This window comes from Rana temporaria, chromosome 3, assembly GCF_905171775.1.
Source record: "Rana temporaria chromosome 3, aRanTem1.1, whole genome shotgun sequence".
Taxonomy (NCBI): domain Eukaryota; kingdom Metazoa; phylum Chordata; class Amphibia; order Anura; family Ranidae; genus Rana; species Rana temporaria.
The window spans coordinates 201193505-201216778 of NC_053491.1; the positions used below are offsets into that span (position 1 = coordinate 201193505).

At 43.1% G+C, this 23274-nt stretch overlaps 1 protein-coding gene across 2 annotated transcripts in view; it reads right to left on the reverse strand.

Moving 5' to 3' along the window:
* The window catches only part of PLEKHG7 (pleckstrin homology and RhoGEF domain containing G7), a 101764-nt gene that overhangs the window by 45064 nt on the left and 33426 nt on the right, over positions 1 to 23274 (reverse strand). Inside the window, exons 2-4 of one of the 2 annotated variants that reach the window (XM_040344137.1) lie at positions 17146 to 17620; positions 16897 to 17061; positions 8559 to 8581 (exon numbers count right to left, since the gene is read on the reverse strand). In XM_040344137.1, the coding sequence (XP_040200071.1) occupies positions 8559 to 8581; positions 16897 to 17061; positions 17146 to 17565 (608 nt within the window). In that variant the 5' untranslated portion in view covers positions 17566 to 17620. Of the gene's footprint in view, positions 1 to 8558; positions 8582 to 16896; positions 17621 to 23274 lie in introns of both variants that reach the window. The other variant, XM_040344136.1, reaches the window with a different exon arrangement.

The window sequence follows — 23274 nt, forward strand, 5'->3', positions numbered from 1 at the left end:
CTAAAGCTACAGAGCTGAATACGGTCTTGTGCAAAAGGTAATTTTAATGCTTGTTCAGAATATGTAAATTATGTAATGTTCAAAGCCTGAGCAAAACTTACTGGGCCAGATTCTCTAAGATCCTGCGGCGGCGTCGCGTAAGCTATTTACACTACGCCGCCCCAACTTACAGGAGCAAGTGCTGTATTCCCCAAACACTTGCTCCGTAGTTTGCGGCGGCGTAGTGTAGAAGGCCCTGCGTATCCCCGCGTAATTCAAAGGGGCAGCTTGTATTTAAATTAAGCGCGCCCCCGTGCCGATCGAACTGCGCATGCGCCGGGCTTAAAATAGCCCAGTGCGCATGCTCCAGTTCTCGACGGAAAACGTCAATGACGCCGACGTGTGCGTCATTGACGTAAAGTCGTACTCAAGAACGACTTAGGAAAACGACGTACCCGACGGGAAAAGATGACGCGGACCCGACGCCATACTTAACATGGCATACGGCGGACTGGCGTAAGGTTACCCCTCATATAGCAGGGGTAACCTTACGCTTACGCAAATGACGGCTACGCGACGCAAATTCGTTTGGGAATCGGCGTATCAGGCTCATTTGCATAAACAAATGAGACCTGAACGTAAACGCCACCTAGCGGCCGGCGGCGAATTACATTTAAGATCCGACAGTGTAAGTCACTTACACCTGTCGGATCTTGGCCGTATGTATGCGAAAATTATTCTAGGAATCACTCGCATAGATACCCGGGCCAAAAAACAGAGATACGACGGTGTTTCCTGAGTTACACCGTCGTAATTCTGCTGAGAATCTGGCCCACTCACTTGGAACTTTACCCGGAAACCACAATCATTGGCCAGCTCATTTTTAAAGCACCTGTTGCACACATTACCAGTGGTCGTGATGAAGGATGCTCCTTGGTATGCTCTTGCTTGACTCAGCTTGTATTTTTTTTTGTGGATTACTATGTATGACCTGGCTTGCTCTGACCCTGCTCTCTCTCTTCACTGTGATTCTGTACCATTTTGAACGGATCTACTTATGTGTGACCTGGCGCATCTAGGACTACACTTCTGCCTGAAAATCCTGCGTTATAAAAACTCCCTGTTACCGTACTTCTTGGTCTGCTCTGACCTGCTCCATCTATGCACCAGTCCTTGCTGCCCAGCTGACATCTGTAGTGGCGGGACAATAAATATCAGGAGTGCGTCATGTTCGGAGTTCAGGGATGTGCTATGTAGAGAGTGCAGAGTTCAGAGGTGCACTACATACAAAGTGCAGAGTTCCGGGGTGAGCAGAGTATAGAGAACAGGGTTGAAAAGTGAACTACAGAGTAAATGGTTAAGGGGTGTGCTATGCACAGCGTACAGGGTACAGGTCTCTTTCACATGCTGTCCACATTTCACTTCCACCCCCTCCTCAGCTTCAACCTCTGCATCACTCTCTCCCATCCCACACTGAAATTGCACCTGCATCTACCTTGTACCTGCCACGAGTGCAGGGCAGGCAGGGATCTGTGAGAGCCCCAATAAAAAAAGGTATTACTTGTAAACACAGAAGGCTTGTTTGTTTTTAGAAGTGACAGTGGCGAGTGGGGAGCGGATGGCAAAAGCTGAAAGTGCTATAACAAAATTCTGCCACGTGCCGACTGAAAAAAAGCCCTGGGTGCAAGGGCCACATGAAATGGCCTGGTGGGCCAAATTTGGCCCTAGGGCCTTGTGTTTTACACATGTGCCTTAGCGAGTTAAATTGAAGGTTCACAAGTTTACTTTAAGTTATAAGCTTTTGTTAGTCATGCTTGTTCCCTTTTCTCTTTAATGAAAACAACACTACACCTATTGTGTATTTGACTTACAATGCAGGAGCTTTTCTTGATATGAATAAATATGTACTAGCATAGTACAAGACAAGCATATACCTGCTTAGAACAAACCGAAGTTTGTTTTCTAGCAAGACTACATTAACACAACTAACACAAGCCTTTGTTATGAAAAAAAGCCTAACCCTCTTTTGATAAATATTAAATACAAACTGGGACAACTGGAAAACTATGATGTATTGCTTTTGGCAACTGGTCAATAAAGGAAACTGAGTATAAGAAAAACACATGGTTTAGTTTGACACAATCTCAAACAGGAGTTAAATATATTGACACATATGTGTGCTGCATCTGATTGGTGGCCATACAGTTTTTTTCCAGGTGACTGGTGAATAATGTTGAACACATGTATTCCCCACATGTGCATGTTTATGTACTTTGCACAGAATTTAGAGAAACTCCTAACTTAAAACCTAAATTTAGAGAAACAAGAGTGAGTGGTTTCCTGATATTTAAAGACATGACAGACATGGGGAAAAGGCCACATTAAGTTCCTAAACAGCTTTAGCATTTACATGCACGTATAGACAAAAAAAAGGATTCTACCTTCAGGTGATTAAACACTGGCAAAGCTTTAGGGATAGAAACCCCTTGGGCGCCTCCCCTATAAAGTGCCTAAATTGTGAATGGTAAAATGTGCGTTCAAAAAATGTGTCTAAAAACAGTGTGCCATCCTGCAATTTGTGCAATTAATGGATGATGAAAGGATGTGCATAAAATGTGAATTAAATAAATAAATAAATTAGATATAAATAATAATTGGGTACAAAGTGCTCAAGTATTAATACATATGCTGAATGTCCATAATCAATAGGTGAATTGCTGTGCTCTCTGTGTCACAATTCAAAAGTGCTTATGCCAAGTGAACTTCTGTTCCAATGTTCCACTCAGTGACCACCTCAAACAGTGCTCTTATGTGGCCCGCACTCACCAGATACTTCACCGCCTCCTGGGGTTTAAAGCGTTTACAGTGTGTGCGGCTGTGCAACACTCTGGCAGTTAGCCGTCCTACTATAATCCTGGAGGTGCTTCCAATGATTACCCCATATGCAGGAGAGAAAATGTCCCAATGTAGTTTGATACTGTATGTACAAATTGTTTTTATTAAGTAAAAAAGGGTACACACATTTGGGCAATAAAAACGAGCATTTCATGCAAAACGGAAGTGTTGTGACGTTCTGTCAAAACGCTCGACCGGTTTCGTGGACCTGAGGTCCTATCGCTCCAGAGGACGTCAGGTCGACGAAACCGGTCAATCGCTTTGACAGAACGTCACAACACTTCCGTTTTGCATGGAATTTATTTATTTAATTAATTAACATTTTATGCACATCTTTTCATCATCCATTCATTGCACAAATTGCAGGATGGCACACTGTTTTTAGACACAAAAGGGCATAATTTTTTGAATGCACATTTTACTATTCACTATTTAGGCACTCTAAAGGTAGCGCCACTCCTACCCTATTCAATCTATTACTCCATCCAGGTGGAGGCAACCCCACTTGAACTTAATACTACCTTGTCATTGTGCAGGGTGAGGGACTGCTCCTTACAAGAGAGAGCTGCAAACTCAGAGACACATCTGACAGATGGCATAGCTACCAAAAAGATCACTTTGCAGGAAAGGTCATCTAAGGGGATATCCTCAATATGTTTAAAGAGTGGTTTCTGCAGGGCACAGAGAACCAAATTAAGAATCCAAGGAAGCATAATGTGTTGCAAGGGAGACTGGATACACATTGAATAAAAGTTTTAAACAAGGGAGAGCAAATTGAGGCTTTTGAAAAAGAATGGACAAGGGCAAAGAAACCTGTCCTTTCAGAGTGCTTAAAGGAGTTGTAAAGGAAAAAAATGTTTTGCCTAAAATTTATGTCTGCAAGGTAGACAGACAGAATAGTGTAATGATTCTGTTAAAAAACGAGTAAATACCTATTAAATTCCTTCATCTATATCACCTCCGGCATTCTAGTTTCTGTTCTCTCATTCACTTCCTGGTTTGTGGCGCTCGTTCGTGTAAGAACTACATTTCCCAGTATGCATTGCGGCACGCCCAGTAATTCACACCTCCTTGAAGCCTCTAACACGTAGACAGCGTCCTGCCACACAGATGTAGTTCCCAGGAGGGGGGGGGAGCACGTCACTGACCACTGCAGTAAAGCCTCCCTTCACGGTGGTGAGTAACAATCAGACAAGCAGGAAGTGAACAGAACAGAGAAGAAATAGAGCAACTTCTGAGCAAAAACGAACAATGAGGAAGTGAAAAGAGGAATGTCTGCAGGTAAAGGATGCTTATTATGATTTTTTTTTTTCCCCCTTTACAACCCCTTTAAAGTAAAGTTCTGGTCAAGACCTGACTGCAGGAAAGCCAGAATGCGAGACACAGAGTAATATCTTCCCAGAAGGAGTACACAGTAACCTGGGTGTACAGTAAAACATCCTGTAGCAAAGTCTTTGTGGCGAAGGGGTGGGAGAAAACGTGTGGCACCCTATAAAGGACTCTAGGGGAAAGTGGCGGTAAAGTTTGGGACCAGTGGTGTGATGTAACACCTGGTCATCCACATGAGGCTAAGCGCTGAGTGTCAGAGTTTTAGTACCAAGTTTGAAAAGTTTACATTACAAAGTGAATACATGCTAAACATAGCACCAGTTTTTACAGTAACAGTCTGAGATATAGGGATTATCTGTCTTAAAGTGGAGGTTCACCCAAAAACTTTTTTTTTAACATTAGATTGAGGCTCGTTTTGTCAAGGGGAATCGGGTGTTTTTTTTTACAATCAAAGCAGTACTTACCATTTTAGAGATACATCTTCTCCGCCGCTTCCGGGTATGGGCTGCAGGACTGGGCATTCCTATTTGATTGACAGGCTTCCAACGGTCGCATACATCGCGGGACGATTTTCCGAAAGTAGCCGAACGTCGGTGCGCAGGCGCTGTATAGAGCCGCACCGACGTTCGGCTTCTTTCGGCTACTTGTGACGCGATGTATGCGACCTTCGGAAGCCTGTCAATCAAATAGGAATGCCCAGTCCCGAAGACCATACCCGGAAGCGGCGGAGAAGATCTATCTCTAAAACGGTAAGTACTGCTTCGATTTAAAAAAAAACACCCGATTCCCCTTGACAAAACGAGCCTCAATCTAATGTTAAAAAAAAAATTTCGGGTGAACTCCCGCTTTAAATGCTAAACTATAAATAGAGCTCAGGCTTTGACCATCTTGGTGGGCATACCCCTGAATGGGTCTTTGGGGTCTAGGCTGCATGCATAATTCCCTACCTAGACCTTTGCTGCATTATCTTTTAGGCCTCGTACAGACGAGCGGACCTGTCCGATGAAAACGGTCCGCGGACCGTTTTCATCGGACATGTCCGCTGGGATCATTTGGTCTGAAGGCTGTACACACCATCAGACCAAATTTCCTGCGGACAGACGACGCGGTTACGATGCAGTGACGTGGCGGCGACGTGCGCGAACCCGGAAGTTCAATGCTTCCACGCATGCTTCGAATTACTTCGACGTCATGCGCGGGTTCTCGGGCCAGCGGACATGTCCGATGAGTAATACGGACCATCGGACATGTCCGGCGGACATGGTTCCAGCGGACATGTTTCTTAGCATGCTAAGAAACATTTGTCCGCTGGAAACCTGTCCGGTCGTCCGGAAAATTGTCCGGTCGGCCCTACACACGACCGAACATGTCCGTGGAAACTGGTCCGCCGGACCAGTTTCAACGGAAATGTTCGGTCATGTGTACGAGGCCTTAAAGGAAAGTAAATTGGTTAAATACGGTAACTTTTTCCCAAATATAATATAAGAAAGGAATAACTGCATCCAGCCCCACGAATATTAAAGTGATACTAAACGCAGTAATATGAAAATAGTTTCTCTGCCCCCCCCGCCACAGTGCCCACAGCTTATAAAATCTTCTTTTTACATTAAAATACTGCCACTATATACATTTTTGGCTGATCTGTATACAGTGGTTACGTGATAAACTGCAGTTTGTCCAGAGCTGTGTTCAGGTAGGAGGAGATTTCCACTATATCCTGTATACACGCCCACATGTGTGATGCCAATATCATGTGGCCTGGCTATCTCTGAGAACAAGGGAATGTTCTCTCCAGCATAAAAGACACAACTGAGAATGTGCAGGTTGCCTACCCTGCCTGTGTTAGCTGGCCTACCCCAGATAGACAGTGCAGGAGGGAAGGGTCTATGCATACATGATCAAAGAGCCTTTTTACACAATGCAGAGGATTAACCCCTTAAGTTCCACAGTGAATATAACAAGCATGCTATTCTGCATATACAGACTTATTTTACTGTTGTGGGTTTAGTAACAGAGATCTAAAAAATAGTTTGCGGTAAGTTAACGTGGAAGAAAGGTGACCATACCAGAGCAGATTAAAAACAGGCAGCTACACACATCTTTTTTAGAGGTTCGATAGGATAAGCAGTAGTAGGAAAGAGAGAAACATTTTAAGGATCGTTATTAGGGTTGCACCGATACCACTTTTTTAAGACAGAGTACCCATACTTTTTTTTTTTTTTTTTAAGTACCCGCCGATACCGATAACCAATACTTTTTTTTTCATGTCATGTGACAGTGGAATGTGTCAGTGTGATTGATTATTTATTTTTATTTATTTTAATTACAGTTTACAAATGTTTTTTCTGTTATTTTTTTTACAATGTTTTATTTTTTGGGGGGTGGACGGTGGCAGTTTTTTTTTTTAATTTTACCTTTTAAATATTTATTACAATCTTCATTTTTTTAATCATCAGACCTGTTTCAGAGCTTTTGCAAGATATCAGGGGGTCTAAACAGACCTCTGACATCTCCCCTTTAAGACAGAGAAAGAGACTGAGGACACAGATTCACCAGTCCCTTTCTCAGCAGTCTCAGCTGCACTGAAGATGAATGGACAGGCTCCTTCCTCTGCTCTTCATCCTGACAGATCGGGGACGGGACCGGAGGCACACGGAGGGGGCTCGGAGGACAGAGGATGTGGCGGTGGACCAAAGGAGCATGGAGGACACAGAGGGGGACTAGAGGATCACAGAGGGGGACCGGAAAAGCACAGCGAGGGGTACCGATGGAGAATAGAGAGGAGGACATGAAGAAGAACACAGGGGACAGTCAGGGGGGATCGGTGTGGCGGTGGGGGGGAGTTACAAGCACCAATCTCCCTGTATAGATTTCATATATATACAGGGAGATCAGTGCTTTCAACTCCCCCCCCACTGATCACCCCTGACTGCACAGGTATCAGGTCAAGCATAGGAGCATTTGCACGAGTACAAGTACTTGTGCAAATGCTCAGTATCGGTATAACCCTAATCGTTAGACTTGGGCTTTTCTCCTATGCTTGATGAACAGGTCCGTTACTCATGCTTTAGGAAAGTAATGAATATGGGTATCTGCAATATAAGCAAGGGGAGTTGTTGCAGTGAGAGAGGAATTAGAATTTGCACAATGGTGAAAGTAATCAGCAATCTCTCATTATCACCTATAGAATATATTATATTAGTTTCATTTTCTTCAAGCGTACCAAACCCCTTAAAAAAAAAAAAAAAAAATTGAAAAGCAAATGTTGGAGATAAAGTTCTCCACCTCTGTTCTTGTGAAATGATTTAAAAAAAGTTAATCAAAAACGTACCAGAAAATACGATTCTGGAAGATTCATCATGTTAATAAATTCACAATGCAGCAAGTCGGGGCGAGTAATTTAATTCCCTGAAACTACTGTAACTTCTGCCAGAGAACCATCTATCTCTACGCTGTTCATTTTGTGAGTGTGGACCATCACTGGATTCCTGCCCTGTTCCTCCTGAAACAACAGGCCAGTGCTAAAATGCATATTGCAGGGACTGCACTCTCATCTACTTCCTTGCTAAAAGTGTACCAATTTACATACCTGGTGAACCAGAACAGTATCTCTGTAAAATGGTGGGTTTTCTCATATGCTTTTTATTAAGAGGAAAATGTGCAGATGCCAACCCACCAGACTGGGCAGATGCCAGTGGAGTGGATTTTAAGGTTTTCGTATCTGTGAAAAAAAAATCCTGCACTATGCACATCATCATTGCTTTTTTCTGTACTGTAAACTGCACTGAACATATTAAAGCGGTAGTAAAGCCGCTGAACTTGTTTTTTTTTTTTAACTCTGTAAACCAAAAGGCATAATGAGCTAGTATGCACCGCATACTAGCTCATTATGAAATACCTTAGAACGAGGCATCAGCAACTTACCTGGTCCACGCCGAGGGAGATGACATCTTGCCTCGCCGTGTCTTCCGGGGTATCATGGCTCCAGCACTCGGAGTGGCTGGAGCCGTGATATCGTCACGCATGCGCGGGAGACTTCTTTCCGGCAAGGTCCAGCGGCTGCCGGCCCTTAAGCCGAAAATCCCCTGTGCGCATGCGCCGCTGCATTCAGCGGCTCATTGCGAGGGGAATATCTCCTGAACCCTAAAGGTTTAGGAGATATTTTTTTTTACCTACAGGTAAGCCTTATTATAGGCTTACCTGTAGGTAAAAGTAAAACAAAAACAACTATACAACCACTTTAAGAGTTTCAAATACATTCAATGCAATGTTTTCCACTTTCTGATTCAAAGGTAGTGTATCAAATTAGAACCCAAACTTTTCTTAGAAATGGTTAGCAGATCTGTCCTCCTTACCGTGACTGGTGGAATTCCTTCATCTGCAAGAGAAGAAAAAGGTGAACTGCTTACTTTTCTTGTCATACTTGAGATTAGCTTATGCTATATATATAGTACAATGGCATACACATTATACATAGATACACACACAAAACATTAAGCTTTAAAGATTAAGGCTTACCTGTAGGTCCAAGAAATATCTCCTTAACCTACACGGTTAAGGAGATATTTCCAAAAAAGGCAGCACCGATGTCTTAGGCGCATGTGCCGTAGACTGGGCGTGCCGCTACTAACGGCATCAGGCCGTTAGTGGCGGCTCCCGCACATGCGTCGGAGTGACGGCATCGCTGCTCCGGTCAGTATCATGGCGGCGACGGAGGACATGTCCGAGGACCGCTGCGGGAGCTTCGTTCTCAGGTAAGTAATTCATAATGAGCTAGTATGCTATGCACTTGAAGAAAGATGGGCTGAATGGTCGAGTCGCCAGATGAAAGCCACTACTTCACAAATGCCACAATGTATCCAGATTACAATACACCAAACAGCACAGAGACAAGCCTCAAACCTTCTGGCACAAATCATTTGGAGTGATGAGACCAAAATTTTGCTTTTTGACCACAACCATAAATTCTACATTTGGAGAGGAGTCAACAAGGCCTATGACGAATGGTACGGAGGTGGTTCGCTGATGTCTTGGGGATGTGTGAGCTACAAAGGCACAGGAAATTTGGTCAAAATTGATGGCAAGATGAATGCAGTATGTTATCAAAAAATACTGGAGGAACATTTGCATTCATCAGCCAGGAAGCTGCGCATGGGACGTACTTGGACATTCCAGCATGACAATGATCCAAAACACAAAGCCAAGTCGACCTTTCTTGGCTACAGCAGAATAAAATAAAGGTTCTGGAGTGGCCATCTCAGTCTCCTGACCTCAATATCATTGAGCCACTCTGGGGAGATCTAAAAAGCACGGATGCAAGACATCCCAAGAATTTACGGGAACTGGAAGCTTTTTGCCAAGAGAAATGGGCAGCTTTACCATCTGAGAAGATCAAGAGCCTCATCCACAAATGCCACAAAAGATTTCAAGCTGTCATTGATGTTAAAGGTACACGGTATTAATAATTGGGGTATGTAAACTTTTGATCAGGGTCATTTGGGTTGTTTCTTTTGTCATTATGATCTAAAAAGAGTAAACATAGTCGATAATAGATGGCTTCTGCCAAACACTAACCATGTGTGAAAGAAAAGTTTTTGTGTTATCATTCCTATTCTCTGAAAAAAGGTCAAGAAATCAAATTCTGCCAGGGTACGTAAACTTATAAGCACAACTGTATAATACACATATATATATATATATATATATATACATATATACATATATATATATATATATATACATATATATATATATATATATATATATATATATATATATATATATATATATATATATATAAATAATTTTGAATAGTAACTCAATTCAAAACTGTGGCAGACACAATTAGCCCACGCATCTGCCATAGGTTCAAAAGTTACAAAAGGGACAACAAAAAACTAGATGGTCAATGGTAACAAGTTAAAGCGGAGGTTTACCCAAACTAACAACATTCTTTTAAAAAGTCTCCTTGCACAACGCACATACTGAATTGCCATAACATTTAAAAAAAAATTAAATAAATACCGTAGTATAGCCATGTAAACTACGACTTCCGGGATTCCCCTCCCGCGAAAGTAGGCATATCTTATCCTTTCCCTGGCGCCGCAATGCATTGTGGGACCTGTCTGCTATGTTTTTCTAGGAGCACAATGTGAATCTCGTGAGATTTCACACACGAAGTGACGCGTGACGTCGGTCACGTGACGACGGCGTCTCTAATTGTGCCATTTTATAAACTGGCATGCCTGTAAATATTGCCATTAAGTACCAGAACACTGTAAACAGTGCGCAGGCGCGAGAATGAGCAGTGAATGCTGAGAGATCAGCATTCACCGCTTCCAGGAAGTGATTGCTTGTGGGCTTCACAATGCTCACAAGCAAAATGCAAAGTCCCTCGGACAGATTTTATAAATCCTTCTTTGCAGAGAAAATGTAAAGCGGATATGTGCAGCGACCAAAGTAGTGAGTATACCTTTGCAATGTTATACCCCAGTGAATGCTGAAAAAAAACCCTGCTTATACTGAACTAAGAAAAAGTAAATAAAAGCTAAAATAAAATAATGGTGCAAGCACAGAAATAAGGATGGTAAACAGGATCATCAATACTCATCTGGAACCTCACATCACCCACAAACAATTAATTAAGAATGCAATGGAGTGGCTGTCAAGGAGTTATCCAACCAGCAGGACCAAACTTTTTAAAACGTATTATTAGGACAACTTCTATTACGGCAAGTATCCTTAGGCCCCTTTAACACTGGGGCGGTTTGCAGGCGCTATTGCGCTAAAAACAGCGCCTGCAAACCAACCCTAAACAGCGGATGCTGTTTCTCCAGTGTGAAAGCCCTCAGGCTTTCACACTGGAGTGGTGCGCTAGCAGGACCGCTCCAAAAGTCTGCTACATTGTAGCAAAGTGTCATTTATTCAGTGTTGTCACATGAAAAGGTATAATAAAATATTTACAAAAATGTGAGGGGTGTACTCACTTTTGTGAGATACTGTATGTTAGAGGTGATTTATTCTTCCATAGCAAATACACTTTTGCACACTGGTAGGTACCGATTAGTAGGGCTGGGAAAATTAAAGATTAATTCCTTGATTAATCTTTAATTTTTTTGATTGATCAAAATTCTTGACGTCACTCGACAGCCTGGACAGTGAGACTTTCCCTGCTGGATGCGAGCAAACTGCACCCATTGGATTAAGGTACCTTTGCATCTGTGGAGCAGGAGGATGCATCAGGCTCCATCAGGGGAAGGGGGCAAAAATAACCATTGTTTTCCTGTCCTAAGCAGTTTTGTGCAGACAATTCTTTGTATCGGCAACATCCGTTTCGTGCGAAAGACTGTTCAGTTCTTCAGGGTATATTGTCAATAAAATGCGATCATGTCTGCTTCCAGAAAATGTAAGCACTCTGGTATGTCTGCGTGACTGGCTAAAGTGATGCCTACTTGCCTACATAAAGTGACTGACAGGCAATATACTAGATACGTTTTATAATTAAAGCTAAACTAACTTTCAACACGAACATTTTAATCAGTAACAGCCCTACTTATTAGTATTCCATGTTTCTCTTCTCCCTCAGTTTCTCTCCGTCAGTCAGCTAATGTAACCCCAGTGCCGATGGAGAGGGGCAGGGGAAGGTCACACAAGGATGCTGTGTAGGTGACCAACATCCTCTTTACCAACTGATGACATCATTGGTTGTTAGGATGCCGGCAGCTTAAAGGTTTTAATGATGCATGATGAAAACCCGTGGCTTAGTGTAACTAAAAGGCAGGCTGGATCCACTCACTGGCTTGTATGCAATTTTTGTTGCATTTTGCCAGGGCAGCCCTGAAGAAACCTCTAGGCACCCGGGTTGAAAAAGGCTGGTTTAGATACACTTTAAACTGTATGTGTATATCAGTGCCAATAATGAATTTCCCATTAGGGGTAAAAGCCCCAAATTACTAGCTATCCAAATTATTTCAGGCTAGATGAGCATCATTTTGTTGCCTGTCCTAAAACAAGGAAATAAACCTTTTCAGTCTGAAGGAAATTACAGATATATGTATGGGTGGTGGCTTGTTTCCAATACTGGTAATAGCTGTATTATAAACCAGTAATTACCACACAGTTTGCTTTCATGTGTCATTAAATGTCAGTAAACGCATTAAGCGCAGATAAATAAGTGTATCATATTCATAGCTGGTAGAATTTCATTAGAAGTCTGCGTTTCCATTCTTCTTGTGTAACATAATATTTGATTGCTTTGATGCCAGTGTGACTTTGTTTAACAATGAACCTAATATGAATTGAACATAGTGCCAGGAATTACTAGATTTAAGGACCTCTACTGTATAACCACAAGCTGACTCATTAAACACTCATGACAGTTAATGAGAGAATGATACAGTGCCAGCATTTCCAAGCGCTTGTTGCTATGAATATTGACAGTTGGAAATGCGATTTCATTCTTCTTTCAGCCCGCAAACATGACCCAGTTCAGCAGGGACACAATGTTCTGCTCCTGTGTTCCCATTCATTTCCCAAATGGAATTAGGATAGGCTGAATGTAATAACGGCTGTTTGTTAAGACCCTCGCTGACACTGTTGGACGCTGTAACTAAGCAAAGATCTAATGAGCACACATAGTTGAAATTCCGATTTCACCTGCTCCTACACACAGCTAGTCTACATTAAAATCTGAACATTAGGCAGCTATGAAAAACTCTATTCATTCCATGTATGATGTTTAAATGGACCCTTTCACCACCTTGTAGTCCCTAATGAAAAACTTACAAAACCTTTGCCCGTTGCAGTGATGAGCCCTGGATCAGCAATGATAGCTGTAATGCAACAACAAATTTGACACTGCTGAGAGTGTTGGCATGAGAGCCATTCCAATTCAGTTATATCGGCTGATCTGGAACACATCGCTTCAGCAGGCAGGGTATTCCAAATACTCTTAATGAGGGTTTTCTGCCAGTCTTTAGTTCAAGACACTGGTGCTCAGCTTGCAGTCCTTTGGTACTTGCAGTGCAGCCCTTTAAAGACCCCAGCAGCCAGTACTGGAAGTATTCATTTGTATAAAAGGCTATATTGGCAATAATCCCTAGTAGTATCATATAGCATGCCCCCAGTCTCTCATTATCCCCTGTGGTGTGTCTTACAACCACCCCTGTTTCAGGTCTCCAATCTTCTCCTCTCGTATGTCTGGAATATCTGACAGTATTCCGTCATATACTGTAATTTTTATATATAAGTAAGTAATGTATAATGTGCAGCCCCTTTGGAGCTGTCCGGGCCATAGTTGAGACCCCTACGCCTTGCAAATTGATGACCACTGATATAAGGAATAGCAGGTGGTGACAGGATCCCGATGTACTAGTATAAGTACCACCCTCTCCATAATCCCCGTTTACAGCAGCACTCGCGCTGAGAGGGAGGCTTAGCACTCTTAGGCCAGTCATAGATGGTTTGAATCTCAGCCTGTTCAGCAGGGACCGGCCAAGATTTGAACCGTGTATGGGCAGGCTGATCGTGCCCAAGTTGATATATCGATTAACCTGGGTACAACCAGCCTGTCAGATTTGACATGCAATTATTGCTAGTAGCTATTATAGCTGCTAGCAGTAATCACTGAGTTGTTCCAGCTGTAATGCCCCTCCCCCCCACCGGGAGAACATAATGGCTCAGCAAGAGGGATTCCTCCTATAAATACCGACTTTGTTGATTGGGGGGAGGGGGGGGGGGGGAAATCAAACAATCTTCTACCCTGTAACCCATGGTTATAGTAAAAAAACGCTCCATTCGTGGCTGGCTTTATTCGAATAGACCTGTATCTCTTGCTTAATATTCCCAGTCTATGTGAACATACTTAGACCTCATTCACACAGGATGTACTATCCATATACCCACGGCCATGTTACCTGCATGGGAATGCACAGGTGTACAGCCACTGTATCCCAATACAACATTTGTGCGGGTGCGTATTCCTGAACCCACCGTGTGTGCATATACACTATATTGGCAAAAGTATTGTGAAGCCTGCCTTTACACACACATAAACTTTAATGGCATCCCAGTCTTAGTCCGCAGGGTTCAATATTGAGTTGGCTAATCCTTTGCAGCTATAACAGCTTCAACTCTTCTGGGAAGGCTGTCTACAAGGTTTAGGAGTGTCTATGGGAATGTTTGACCATTCTTCCAGAAGCACATTTCTGAGGTCAGGCACTGATGTTGGACAAGAAGGCCTGGCTCGCAGTCTCCACTCTAATTCATCCCAAAGGTGTTCTAATGGGTTGAGGTCAGGACTCTGTGCAGACCAGTCAAGCTCCTCCACCCCAAACCCGCTCACCCATATCTTTATGGACCTTGCTTTGTGCACTGGTGCGCAATCATGTTGGAACAGCAAGGGACCACAAAGTTCCCACAAAGTTGGAGCATGAAATTGTCCAAAATGTCTTGGTACGCTGAACCCTTAAGAGTTCCCTTCACTGGAACTAAGGGGCCCAGACCAAACCCTGAAAATCAACCCCACACCATAATCCCACTCCACCAATTGATTTGGACCAGTACACAAAGCAAGGTCCATAAAGACATGGATGAGCGAGTTTGGGGTGGTGGAACTTGACTGCCTGCACCCGACAGAACACCTTTGGGATGAATTAGAGTGGAGCCTACGAGCCAGGCCTTCTCATCCAACATCAATGCCTGACCTGACAAATGAGCTTCTGGAAGAATGAATCAAAACAGACACACTCCTAAACCTTGTGGACAGCCTTCCCAGAAGAGTTGAAGCTGTTATAGCTGCAAAGGATTGGCCAACTAAATATTGAACCTTACGGACTAAGACTGGGATGCCATTAAGGTTTATGTGCGAGTAAAGGCAGGCGTCCCAAGACTCTTGGCAATATAGTGCACGTTCTTTGTCAAAAATTATTTTGTTTGTAGAACAGGGTTTGACAAATTTGCTTGGAATCTAGGAGCCAGCTAAAAAAGTTAGAAGCCAGAAAACGCACCCCGTCCCTCCAAGCTCGCGTGCAGAAGCGAACACATAGCGTCCGCGAGTAGCGCCCGCATATGTAAATGGTATTCAAACCACACATGTGAGGTATCGCCGCGATCGTTAGAGCGAGAGCAATAATTCTAGCTATAGACCTCCTCTGTAACTCAAAACATGCAACCTGTAGAATTTTTTAAACGTCGCCTTTGGAGATTTTAAAGGGTAAAAGTTTGTCGACATTCCACGAGCGGACGCAATTTTGAAGCATGACATGTTGGGTATCAATTTACTCGGCGTAACATTATCTTTCACAATATAAAAAAAAAAATTGGGATAACTTTACTGTTGTTTTATTTTTTAATTAAAAAAAGTGTATTTTTCCCCCAAAAAAGTGCGCTTGTAAGACCGCTGCGCAAATACGGTGTGACAAAGTATTGGAACGATCGCCATTTTATTCTCTAGGGTGTTAGAATAAAAAAAATATATAATGTTTGGGGGTTCTAATTAGAGGGAAGGAGATGGCAGTGAAAACAGTGAAAAAACACTTTAAGAACTGCTGTTTTACTTGTAATGCCAACGGCCACCACCAGATGGGGCCAGGTCACAGAAGGAAGCTTTAGCCTTCACAAGGCTGCAAAGCCGCGGCCTCAATTACCGGCCGTCGTGGGCCCACCGCGATCGTGCGGTGGGGGAGGTGGGAGCGCACGGAGACACACGGGCCCGCGACGGCCGGTAATTGAGGCCGCGGCTTTGTGGCCTTGTAGGCCGCAAAGCCACAGCCTCAATTACCGGCGGGCGCCTGGTCACAATTTCTTGTCGCAATTGCGACCGGGTGCCTGGATTTTGTCGAGCCCTGTTGTAGAATATTTGCAAACTAGTCGAAAGAAAATACATCTATCAGAAATCTATTTAATGCCATATTTCTGTTTAAAGTAGAACTATGGGCAAAACTTTTTATTTTGGATAGAGTAAGGGAGAGCTTTAACCCCTGTCAGATTTTTGTTGCCATCTCTATCCCATTGCAGAGATTTCCCTTTACTTCCTATCTCATAGCCAAACAGGAAGTGAGAGGAAACCCTTGCAAATTAAGGAAATTTCTTGGGGATCCCCAGGTCACCAGAACTAGTGTCCCCATTGGAAAATTTCCCCTCTACTACTTTTCTGGAGACAACTTTTACTTTCAATGATAATGGTAAACAGAAAGAGGGAGAAGCTCCCTAACAGGGGTACAGACAGCAATAAAAACCTGACAGGTGTTCCAATTCCTATACACCATAGGTGTCAAACACAAGGCCCGCGGGCCAAATCCGGCCCTCCAGGCCATTTTTATGTGGCCCTCGCACCTCCAGCCCTCCTCTGGTCCTCCTCCAGACCCTTACTTTCTGCTTTTAAGCAATGCATCCAGCTTCTTCCCAGCAGCAGCATAAGGTAAGGGGGGTGCACTGTGATGTAAGGGAGAGTGGGGGACTCAACTTCTGATGGTGGGGTGGCTCTTGACATCTAATGTGAGGGGAGGGGATGCGCTGGACATCTAATCTTACAGATACAACCGGCCCTTTTTAGGGCAATCATAATGCTGATGCGGCCCACAATGAAATTGAGTTTCACATCCCTGCTCTACACTCTGTCTAAAACAAAACAAACAAAAAAAAGATTTTCCTTTAGTTATACATTAAATCTTTAAAATAATAAACATAGCTTACCTCTGAACAGCTGTGTAGCCCTTCAGTATCCTCTTTTGTTTCAGATGCTCCATTGTAGCCTGGATTTGGTGACTTTTCATCATCGGTATAATCAGACTGGAGACCAGGTTTGCCCAAGGGATCATTGGTGTGGTTTAAACGTTGAGATACACAAGAGCCATTGTCCTGAGAAGAAAACACTGGCGTACTTTTACAGCCAGATTCTGCTATAGAAGCTGCATTTTTCTCCAAGTGCTCTGATGAACTTACCGAGACAGATTCCTCTTTGTGAGTTGGAAACTTGGAGGCATCAAAATAGTCTTGCAAAGACATGAAGTTTCCAACAGTGTGCTTCCTCAGCCTCCTCAGAGTGGGCGAGGTGGATATCCTCGCAGGTGCTTGTCTGTCAAATTGGAATGGCGTACTGTAGCTTACATCAGTCTCTTTTGAAGGCAACGTAATAATAAGTGAAGGAATAAGATGACCCTTCTTGCAAATGTTTTTTTCGGGGGCTTTGTCTTCTAGAATGAACTTGGAATCCATTAAAGTGGATTCACCGTCTTCATTTTTCATATTCATTTCATCCATTGTAATATTTGAATTGGTAGGTGGGCAGAGACTGAAGTTAAATACGTCATTGTGATCTTCTATGGAATAGTCCATAATTGAAATGTACGCCTCTTCATCCATGGCTGGGAAAAACACCTAAACGGGTTCCAGCATATTTCAGGCACACATCCTGTTCCTAAAGGAGGAAGGAGAACAACGTTACGAATACATCATATATTGCAAAGAGGAAACTACATCCTAGCTGCTCACACCACTGGCAGTGAGGACACTGAATCATTATGCCATTGTTATATTACTCACTGATGATACACACTAATAACATGTATATTCCTGAAAATATGGTTTGATGTTTTTGGAACGTGAGCATAAACACTTAAAACAATGATTAAGCTATGATCTTCAAGAGGAATCTCATTACATACAGTAAGAACAGCTGTTTCTACACTGACAAATGCATTTTCTTATGACTGTGATTTACGGCTTGAAAACATTACAGAATGGTTGCTTTTATTCCAGAGGTGACACTTCTTTTCCCCATCTGTTATGAGGACCAGCTGGATGATTTATGACAGCAAGCATGCCAGCATAGCAAATCGAAGTTTTCCTGGACCTTCCTTTTTCTCTACTAGATTTATTAATCACTGGCACCTTCCATGGTATATGCCTCATTACTCACTAATGGAAATGATACCTTTACGGCCTATAGAGTGCAAAACAAAACATCCACATAGCTCATTTGTTCCATAGAATATCGGAGCAATTGTTTCTGTGCACGCAGTATTCATCAAATGCATACATCTCAAGTAAGGATAGACCTGTGAAATGGTCACTGTAGGTTCACTTTTATGCTAAGACCTAAAAATATATATATATATCTATCTAGTGAGGATGGGACCCTGTGCTGGGTGAAATGGCTGCTTTATGCCAAATTCTGTAGAGAAACACACGTTAATGGGTCAGCTGTGTTTTGGGCATTAAGTCTGACCTGAACAGCATTCAGGGCCCCACCCTACAGACAGGAGGTCTGTTCCTGGGAGCCAGGTGAGCTCCCATATCTCTGAGAGAGGCTGCATGGGTTGCAGCTAGAAGCTGTGTGCTTCAAGAGGATAAAACGCTGTGTGCGGACAAGTCGCTGTGTGCGAATCAAACGCTGTGTGCGAAACAGACGCTGTGTGCGACTGATGATTTTTTGCAAGATACAGGAATGATGAAACCCCCCTGCGAGGGCTGCTTTTGTATCTGTGAACTTTGATGTTTTTAAATAAAAGTGGGCTACCAGGCCCTTAAAAACTCAGTATTGGACTGGCGTACTCACTGAAAAACGCACCTACCATTGGAGTCTGATCCCCCAATCTTACAATATATATATATATATATATATATATATATATATACACACACACACATATACATACACACACACACACACACACACACACACTTTTTTTTCTTTTTAGATAGAGTGGGGAAAGATTTGAAACCCCAAGCAGCAATGGGAATTCCAAAATGTTACAGTTGTTTCCTGAGCAGGACTTATGGGGAAATACTGCATACGTACTGCAGTCAGGTGGCCCTCACAGACAAAGCGACGCACCCGTGCATCGGCACCTACTTCCGAGTTATAGACATGTGCGTCCCTCGACCGGTGCCCACTGTCAGCAAGTCCTGGCCAAGGATGTATGGCCAGCTGTGTCTGATCACACTCCAGAGCTCTGTGTGCTGTATCACTGTATTAATGTCACTCGGTCAGTGGCAGTTAGTTCCTCCCCCAGAGTCTGATTTCCTGCCGCACTATCGCAGTCCTATTATAAAAGTCGCTGATCATTGCCATTAGTAGTATAAAATAAATTAAGTATATATACCGTAGTTTGTAGGTGCTATAACTTTCACGCAAACCAATCAATATACACTTATTGGGATTTTTTTTTTCATCGACATGTAGCAGAATACATTTTGACAAAAATTTCAGAAAATCTTGATTTTTGTCTTTGAATATGTTTTGTAGCAGAAAGTAAAATATATTGTTTGTTTGTTTTTTTCTCAAAATTGTTGGTATTTTTTCGTTTATAGCCCAAAAAAAAAAACAACCCAGGAGGTGATCAAATACCACCAAAAGAAAACTCTATTTGTGTGAGAAAAATGATATCAATTTTGTTTTGGTACATGGTACATGGTTACATGACCGAGCAATTACCAGTTAAAACAGCGCAATGCTAAATAGCAAGAAATGGTTCACACTCTTGCAAACACAGACATCGCATGAGATTTTCACCAACATTGCGGTGCCAATCACATGCAATGTCTGTGCAATGCTGATGGCTGAACTCACATTGGATTCGCACAAAAAAGGTGCAGGGACTTTTTTTGCCATACTGGAATCGGATCGCATGTTCACACCCATGAGATCTGATTCTTGTCCAAATCCACAATTCGCACTGCGATTTGTGAACCGATCTGGGGGTGTCATTAACATTGCAGGAGAGATGTGATGCAATAACCGACACTGGAATCGTGCTGGTTCCCGCATCGCTATAGTGTGAACCCAGGCGAAGGGGGAAAAACCTTCCGGAGCTGGTTAAACTATAAGCAACCCCTCATCAAAATTTATCTGAAAGGCATTATAAAATTAAAACCATAAAAAAAATATATATATATATTAACCTTGAAAACCCCCGCACTGTGCATGGCATTGCTCCGATTCACTGCATGTTTATTGGTGCAAGGCCCTTCTAAATCTCCGAAAAATTACATATTTCCAAGCAAGAGCTATTTTGTTTACTTGGGTTGTAAAAAAGCCAATAACTGCAAAAAGAATCTACGAACACCAACAATGTGAGGGCACTACACTTCAAGAACCACTGTCCATACAGGGGGTTGTGGGCTGTGTCAGAAAAAGGTTTGTCCCTTTGGCACCCCACACTGTAAACTAACAAATTGATGTGCTTAAAACTGTGGGGGATATTTACTAAAACTGGCGCAGCTGTGCATAGTAAACAATCCGCTTCTAGTTTTTTTTGTCAAAGCTTAAGGTGGTTCTAAAGGCAGAAGTGTTTTTATCCTTATGCATCAAGATAAAAAAAAAACTTCTGTGTGCAGCAGCCCCCCTCATATTTACCCGAGCCCCATCTCAATCCAGCGATGTTGCACAAGAGCCTTGGCTGCCTGAGACTCTCAGTCCTGATTGGCTGAGACACAGCAGCGGGCGCCATTGGCTCCCTCTGCTGTCAAAGGCAGAGAGCCAATGAGGAGAGAGAGGGGATGGGGCAGAGTCGTGGCTTTGTGTCTGAATGGACACACACAGCAGGGGCTCGGCTCAGGTGCCCCCATAGCAAGCTGCTTGCTGTGGGGGCAAGAGGGAGGGGCCAGGAGCGCCAGCGAGGGACCCGAGAAAAGGAGGATCTGGGCTGCTCTGTTAAAAACCACTACACAGAGCAGGTAAGTAAAACATGTTTGTTATTTTTAAACCAAAAAAAACAAGGACTTAAATATCACTTTAATTGAACAAGCTGAAGTTAGAAGTGGATTGGTTACTATGCACAGCTGCACCAGATTCTGTTTTCGCCAGTTTTAGCAAACCTCCCACTGCGTGTCAGCACATCAGCTTGTCATAAAGCAGGAGCATGCATTCCAAGAGCAGCAACCCTGCTGCTGTCTAAGCTGGTCATACAATGCTGAAACTTCAGCCAATTCTTGAGAATCAGCTGAAATTCAAGTCATAGATGATCCGGCGGGGAGAGTTCCTCCATCCACCTTGCTTATACGGACGGAGGAATCAGATTTTTTTTTTGGCCATACTTCTCTTCTGAGTTAAAGAAGTGCACTATTTCTTATGCAGAGTCAGGCCAGGCTCTGGAAGGATCCTGACTTTAAAAAACAAATGGGCACTGATCAAATTAAAGCAGTACTTCTCCCGTCAAGTTAATGTCAATGTCCTAGTATGCATGACATACTAGAACAATATGAAAGCTTTACCTTAAGGCCGGGTTCACACCTATGTGAATTGAGTGCGGCTTAAACCGCATCCAATACGCAGAACATTTCTAAATACATTGTTTTTAATAAGGCTGGTTCACATATGTGCGATGCATTGGCACTGCGCACTGCCGAAAAAACCTGTGCGTATTTAAGGCCTTGCGGTGCGGCTCAGGTGCGAATTCAGGCCCATTATCTTCTATGAGTGCGCAGCTGATTCGCTGATTTCTCTCATTCAGCTTAATACACTTCCCCCCTCCCCCTCCCCTCTCCCAGGTCTCCAAATTCGCAGCTAATCTGCAGCTAAAACGCAGGGGATCTGCTGAACAGTTCTCTTATCTCTCTGCAGAGATAAGAGAGCTGAAATTTGCACCGCACTAGTGTGAATCCGGCCTAAATTAAGGCTCTCCAGCAGTATGCTGTCACCACTGACAGGGCTATCATCTTCACCTGGTCTTCCCTTTGGGTTTGTGGACTCCAGCCGCTTGAATGGCTGAGCCACGATGACGTCACTCCTACACATGCACACAGGAGTCACAGCCGCAGCCCAAAGCTCTGAAAATTTGGCATGAGTACACCATCCCTGCAGTGCACATGCACAGGTGGTGTCAATGGCTGCAGAACCAGTGAATATCTCCTAAATGGTGCACATTTAGGAGCTATTTCTTGTACCTATATGAAAGCTTTATTATAAGCTTACCTGTAGGTCCAAGTGTCCAAGCAGTGTTTACAATCGCTTTAAAGCGGTTGTATGCCCTGGAAGAAGAAAAAAAAAACTGTAAGGCAGAGGCATATTGAGCATACTAGCTCATTATGAAATACCTTAGAATGAAGTGCCCACAACACCTTCTGGTCACCGCTGAGGGAGCCAACATGTTCCTTTGTCATTTCTTCCACGTTCGTGGCCTTTGTGCTGCGAGTTACCATAGCTGCATGGGAGTCCCCGTTCGAGCAAGGAGCTCTGAATTTCTGGCAGCATCCACCGTCAGCAGCTGCACTCAGGGTGAATATCTCCTAAACCGTACACGTTTAGGAGATATTCATTTTATCTACAGGTAAGCCTTATTATTAATATCCTCCTAATCCTATTATAGGCTTACCTGTAGGTAAACATGTGTAGGTGGGGTATACAACCACTTTAAAGCTGATCCCTATGGATTAACAACAAATAAACTATTTATTTCACTAACATATGCAGTAGCTGTCAGAGCTGTATGAAGTGTATGTAGCCTTAGCTATATACAGTATACAGCACAGTGTTCCTTCAGCAGTATGGGAACTTCCCACCCAACTCTTGTAACAAAGTAGAGTCCAGCAGAGCACTGCTCAGCCTTTCACTGGAGGCCTTGCATTCTATGAATGCATACAAAACTTCCTCTGATTCGCTGAGGTAGAGAGGTGGGCAAATGACGTCAAGATCTCCAAATCAGAGAAAGCATTGTTTTTCACAGAATACAGATCTCCTTATGAATGGCTGAGCAGCACTCAGCCTGACTCGAATATTGTTCCAGGAGCGGAACAGAAGTTCCCATACCTCTGCTGGAACACAGGGCTGTATATTGTATATAGCTGAGGCTACATACAGTGCACACAGCTGCTGCAACTGTTAGTGAAAAACCTGCTTGGCCACTAAAACTTGGAGTTTAACTTTAAGTGATTGTAATTTGGGCAGGATCAAACAAAGCATCAACAGTGCGTCACCATTAAGGAAAATGTTCTAAAATATGATTGAAAACTCTAATTCAATCTCAAAATTAAATTAAAAGAAGATGCAAATTGGATGCATATGGCTATGCATAACAGTAAAGTTTGTTTTCTGCTAATGTTCATTCTTAGCCTAGTATGGTTTCCTGAAAT